At 39.9% G+C, this 6417-nt stretch overlaps 1 protein-coding gene across 1 annotated transcript in view; it reads right to left on the bottom strand.

Moving 5' to 3' along the window:
* ralgapa1 (Ral GTPase activating protein catalytic subunit alpha 1) overlaps nucleotides 1-6417 on the bottom strand; it is a 77144-nt gene that overhangs the window by 21137 nt on the left and 49590 nt on the right. Inside the window, exons 44-45 of the mRNA XM_020621976.1 lie at nucleotides 5604-5762; nucleotides 4362-4489 (exon numbers count right to left, since the gene is read on the bottom strand). Of these exons, the coding sequence (XP_020477632.1) occupies nucleotides 4362-4489; nucleotides 5604-5762 (287 nt within the window). The remainder of the gene's footprint in view (nucleotides 1-4361; nucleotides 4490-5603; nucleotides 5763-6417) is intronic.

The following is a 6417-nucleotide window of genomic DNA, read 5'->3' as shown; positions in this document are numbered from 1 at the left end:
GTGTCCAGACAAAAAGCAGGTGTTTGTTAATGTACTAAGCCTTAGCAGAAATAGGGTTGCTGATTTTAAGTTCACGTTTATTTATTTTGGAATAATACTGTATCTTGTCTGAATACTTATGACCATGTGATATTTCAGTTTTTTTTTAATAAATCTGTAAAAATGTCAAACATTCTGTGTTTTTCTGTCAATCTGGGGTGCTGTGTGTACATTAATGAGGAAAAAAATGAACTTAAATGATTTTAGCATATGGCTGCAATATAACAGAGTGAAAAATTTAAGGGGGTCTGAATACTTTCCATACCCACTGTATCACCTTGTTTACAGTACTATATCCATTTGTAACCCCTGTATCACGATACTTATTGCATCGCCATCCCCAGTCCAGTGCATAGCCCTATTCCTTCGTACGACCTGCAGACAGCATTAGGATGAGGAACTCCACTGGCAGCAGCTTGCTCTTGACTTTCATATGGTCTAATCTGTGGGTTCAGAAGGACTGGCCTCATCTTACTCTGCACTGGCCAGACATCTGCTGTTGAGTGGATATGTTTAAAAACTGAGTGTATATCACATTGTCATTGTGATGCGTGTGAGTACAGTGAGGGCTATATGCAGAGGGGCTGTGTGGTTGCGCATGTGTGCCGGAGAGTCTTGGATTGCTTTTCTTGCTGCACTGAACTGATATGCAAGATAAAGCTGAGTTTACACACAGCTGCCCCAGCAGCCTGGCACTCTGTGTGTGTGCTTTTGGACAGCTCTGGTCATGGTGAATGAAAGATCAGAGAGAGGAAAAGAGAAAGCAGATGGACCGCCCTCAGGGCCAGAAGGGGAGGGGGGGATAAAAAAAGAAAGAGTAACACCAATTAAACACTGACACACTTAGCCCTGCCAACCTTCATTCCATCTCTTCCCTGTTTTCTCCTGAGTCTGCCCCTCTGTGAGGACTGATGTTACAATGCAGCACTCAGAAACACAAGACACCACAGACACAGTCTAATACAGCACTTGAGGGACCCCACATGCAAGAACATCTAACTTTCCTGTCCTGTATGTTTAAGAATCTCTGGCCTTATTTTAGAACAACTAAGTATTATATTTATCTCTAAGGCTCACCTCCGTTGCTGCTGATGTACACATCTGTATTGCATTACTGTCCTTTAAAGTTTCAGATGCAATACAGTTTATAAATCCAACAGAGTACAAATCACCCTGAAATGAGAATAGTCACACATTCATGCCTGTCCTACCATGTAAAATATACCTGTAATAGATATCCATTTGTTTGGCCTCCCTGTGCTTTGATTTAAAGTTTTTTTTTTTTTTTTGGCAAAATGCATTTTTCAGCCTAAGGTCTCTGAAACATTGAGGATAAATCAGAGTAAATAGTTTTCAGGCTTTACTACCCTATACAGCATTATACGACTTAAATATCACATTTTTTCTAAGCATTCATTAACTGTTTAAAGCTGAAACAACTGAGGATTGTTATAAATTCCAGTTTCTCTCAGTTTAGGACAATGAGGATGAACAGAACATAAAAAATGAAAATCTGAACGAAGAAAGAAAAAAATATGAAAAAAAAACGAGAGATAAAAGGAGGAACAGAGATGCCCCAAGACAGAAGAGTTAGCGTAAATACAGGGGCAGAATTAGAGGGGAGACAGAGAAATGATGATGAGGGGCACAGAGTGACAAGACAGGAGTAGACAGCATCATGTTAGAGGGCAGAGATACAGAGCCAGAGAGAAAGAAGAGCAAGAAAAGGAAAGAAAAGAAGAGTGACAGAAGTAGAGGGCAGACTAGGAAGGGAGAGGTGGACAGACAGAAGAGGAGGGGAGAGGTGTGTGTAGCACAGAGATGGGGAGTCAATAATGACTGATTACTGTAATTCAGCCTGTCAGAGACATCGACCTGCTGCAACCACCAATCAATACACACCAGGACACTTGCAGACACACACAAACACCTTTAAACGAGCATGCACGATACGTGTGTCGTCTGGCACGTGTACATGGTCACACACATACAGTGGGTAAACTCAGCCACACACAAAACAATCTAGGAAAATGCACAAACACAACTGCAGAGATGTCTACATGTCGGCACTCAGTCAAAGTCACAGGAATCACACAAAATGTACATATAAACTGAGGCAAGTATATGTGCACGAAGGTGCACACACAGTCACAATGGGACGGAGCTACAGCCCTATACAAGGCCTAACAATCTGTCTCTGTGTCCCTGGGTGGATATGGCAGAACAAAATGGCTTCTTCACTACCCCCATTCATACTGTACCTACACTCCTTGCACCTTCTTGGCTTCCACCAACACTCATATTATCCTTCTAAAGAGAGAGGGTGACCGAAAAAAGAAAGAGTCAAGACAATGGTTGTGAGAAAATGTTGGACAAGAGGGGAGAGTGATAAAATACAAGAGACAATATGAGAGTGAGGAGACAGAGCAATGGGATAAAGTACAAAAGTGAAGAAGGTCAAAGATGGAGCAGAACAAAAGAAGGAAGGACACCAAGAGGGGAATTACGATGAGCCACAAGGGAAATAGTGACAGAAAAAAATGGAATCAGTGGTAAGAGAGAGGGCATTTTGGTAAATAAATAAATCAATAAATAAAACCACAACATGGTTTGAATCTCAGGCTATCAGAAAGTCGGGGTTGTATTAAAGTGGAACAGAAGTTTACATCTTTGCATCAGTGGGCACTTTGAATGGTGTGAATACTGGCATTTTTTTTGTTGACTAAGATTTTTACTTTTGGACGGTGTTATTGTGGGTTTTCTTTCTTTCTGAACAACAGGCTTGTATGGTTTACCTTTTCCACATTGTCTCCTTAGTCTAAACTATTTGTGGTTATCGTGTGACCAACTGTTGCTTCCGTCACCTTATTGTTGACTGAAGAGGCCTGTTTCTGTTGTTTATTTACTACCCCTTGCTGTACACCAACAAGCAGGCTGCACAACTCATATCCTACTGTAGGTTTTATAGTCTTCCTCTGAATAACCGGTGGTCGTGCTCCAAGAAACGTAGCAAATGTGCCAACAAGGGCAGTGAAGAAAACTGCTAGCAAGCATATGCACAGTAGCTGTAGACAATGGGGGATTCAAATATTAAAAACATATCAGCTTTGGTTAAACCTCAAAGATGCATTCATATATTCTGGTAACACTAAATGAACATATCTTTGATTGTGCAACTTATCTCACACAACCAGTAAAGTGCATCAGTGATCAGGTTTCCATTCTGTGTAATAGTTTCAAGAGGCAGGGATCGGTTTTATGCTTCTGGCATTCCCTGCTGCAGGTGACTTTGCTAGAACTCATCACATCAATCAAAGTCACAAATCGAAAACTTTGTTTGATCACAATGAAAATAAAGTTGAACATATCTGCGTAGGAAGGGAAGTAGTGTGGGAAAAAGAAACAGACAGACAAGCAGACAGGATCATTAGGGAATCTAACTGCTGTAAATGCTGCTTTGAAGAAATTCCAATGATCAGTCAGTAGCTTAACTTTCCTCAATGGGCCCCCCTGTCACCTCACAGTGGTGTGTGTGTTTTTGTGTGTATGTGTACATACACTTCTTAAACGCCACTCCATAAATCTGCATGTATGTATGTGGGTGTACTTGCATTTATGTACTTCTGAGGTGTCGCTGTGAGTGCAATCATCTGTCTGTGCTTGTTAGAATCAAGAGTGTGTATGAATAGAGTGTGTATTTGTACATGTGTACATCTGTGTGTGACACTAGAGAGTGAAACCCCTTGTTTAGAAAAAGCTTTAGAGAGAGGAGTCATCGATAAGTATTGACCGCTAGGCTTGTTCCAACCAGACTACCATCGCATCAGATCAAGCAGACAGACTGAATACGCACCTGTCTGTTTCTCTTTCTCTCCTATGCACACACACACACAGTCTAGTCAAATGCACACACACACACACACAGTCTAGTCAAATTTTATGTGCCTGGCTATGCATGACAAACACACACTTGACATACAGCACTTCAGAGTGGACTAAATACAGCTCTGTCACACTAGCACTTATATTCTAAAAGTTCAACACCACTGGACATTGATTTGCTATTTTTAACACTTGAGCTGAGTGATAACCAACATTCTCCCTCACACATACATGTGGAAGGATTTCAACAGCCCACACTACAGTACAGACATATTTTAACAACTTCAAGTATTTTATTTGATCATGAGATAAGAATGAGGTGTGAGCATGAAGACAGAAACAAAGGCAATAAACTGACGAAAAATGAAATGCTTCAATAACCTACCGTTCACTTCTGATGCTATTTTTGTATATTCTGAGAAGGAGTTTTCAAAGGATACAAGTTCTGGTAAAGAGGAATGAGGGATTTGAGAGCTCGGCTGGCATTGATAGCTGTGGCTCTGACCATAGTGGGCAAGATCTTCATGTCCACTATTGCACCGTCAAACAGTGGACCAAAGAACGGCACCTACGCCCAGAAAAGACAAGTAGTGAAAACTCACCAGACACAACATATCTGTAGTTTACAATGAACCCATTGCCTATGGAAACCTCTCAAAGACATCAAATTCTAAATATAGTTAAGAAACATAATCTCTGGGAGCTGCTGTGTTGTTGTGAACTGACCTGAACAGTAATGACTGACATGACAGTGGTTGTATTAATTATATAGAGTTTGATTCAGGCTATAGCTTTCTGATGTATTTCAATACTTTGCTTGAGGAATCCACCAAAGAAAGTAATGCCAGGGTTTTTCATGATAATGCAATAATTTTGATAGGAGACGGAATGAAATGGAATATGATTGTGTCTATGTCATACAGAAAAAGCAGCATTTTACTGCGTTAGGTCTCGTTTAAAATAGTTATGCTATACCAGTGCTGTGGTATTAATGTCTGTGTGTTTTAGACTGATACATTAACCAGAGCTTTAAGACTTGGACAAAACTCTCTGTAGGATTGTCAGCATATCTCTGTCGTATGGTAAGATGCATGAAATTATAAACCTAAATTTGCAATTCATTCCTACCCAACTCATATACTTGTTAAAACCAAACAACATAAAGACTCTAACAACTCACAATGATTAGCTGATTAACTGAGTGACAGAAAATTAATTGGCAACAATTTAATAACTGATTGTTTAAGCAAGACATCAGTTAGAAACTGCACCGTGTGCTTTCAACTTCCAGGATTTGCTGGTTCCCTGTTTTATAAAACACATTAAATACATTTGGGCTCTGTGAAAGTTTTTTCTTTACCCTGAAAGCTGTAATTTGACACAAAAAAAGATTGTATTTTTACTGTATTGTATTGAATACGGTAAAAATTACACTGGTCATCCAATGATCTACACTACAATTACAGCACCACAAGAGGTTTCATGTATAGTGTTAAAGGGTTAACCCAGAGGACAGAATTACCATCCTGGGTTTTAATGATCCTCTTGTTTCTGAGGCATTTTCACCCAGTGATTAACAAATTTCAACAAAACAATGAAATGGAGATGCTGAATAACTACACACAATATTGAGAAGTGGCAGCTTCAGTATGGATTAAAAAAAGGCTGAACACTTTGTTTACCTCTGGTTTTTTGAGAATATGGACAGAGTACATGTGATTCTTCATGGGGTAGATGATGATTAGTACGTCTCCAAACTCAGTGGGAATGATTCCTTGACGGTAGTCTCTGGAATGTTCCGACCAGACAATGTGGACCTCGTCATTACCCAGGTGCCTCAGCTGGAGGGACAAAGGTAAGTGGGAAGATGAAGAAGTGGGAAAGAAATGTTAATACTACAGTATTTCCAACAATTAGATTCTACTTGTATATTGATATAAATGTAGTAATACTACATTATAATAATACAATTAAATATAGTAATACTATAGTAGGCTAACTCTGTGCTGTTGTACTGTTCATCTGTTGTGCTGTCCCTTTTGCTTTCCTACATCTCTCTCTTCTTGACCCTCTCTCGCTGCGTCAGCAGCACTGGTTAAGGCCAGTATATCTTTGAAATGAATCAGGTGGATCACTAACCACACTGATTGGAATGATCAGCTTTCCCACGTGTGTTTATCGATATTCTCCCAGACTGAGGGTCCAAACATTCAGCGTCAGGCTTAATGAACGAGCATTAACTTTATCCACTTGCAGAGCAGTCCATATACTGTACATCCATGCTATAATATACAGCGTGTTGACCTCGGCAACAGATGTATTGTAACGTTAGCTTAGCTAGACTTACTAGCTTGCTATTAACATATCAGAAGAGTTGGATCTCTGTGACTGACAGCATTGTGTTAAAAAAAACAAACAAACAAGGAGAGGAGGAGTTGTTCACAGACCATTGTCACATGTTTGTGTGTGAGAGAGAAAAACAGAGCGTCACATGGG

The sequence above is a fragment of the Monopterus albus genome, unplaced genomic scaffold (genome assembly GCF_001952655.1).
Source record: "Monopterus albus unplaced genomic scaffold, M_albus_1.0 scaffold270.1, whole genome shotgun sequence".
Classification (NCBI taxonomy): domain Eukaryota; kingdom Metazoa; phylum Chordata; class Actinopteri; order Synbranchiformes; family Synbranchidae; genus Monopterus; species Monopterus albus.
Note: the sequence above shows the minus strand (reverse complement) of the source record. Positions and strands in the feature narration are given on the sequence as shown.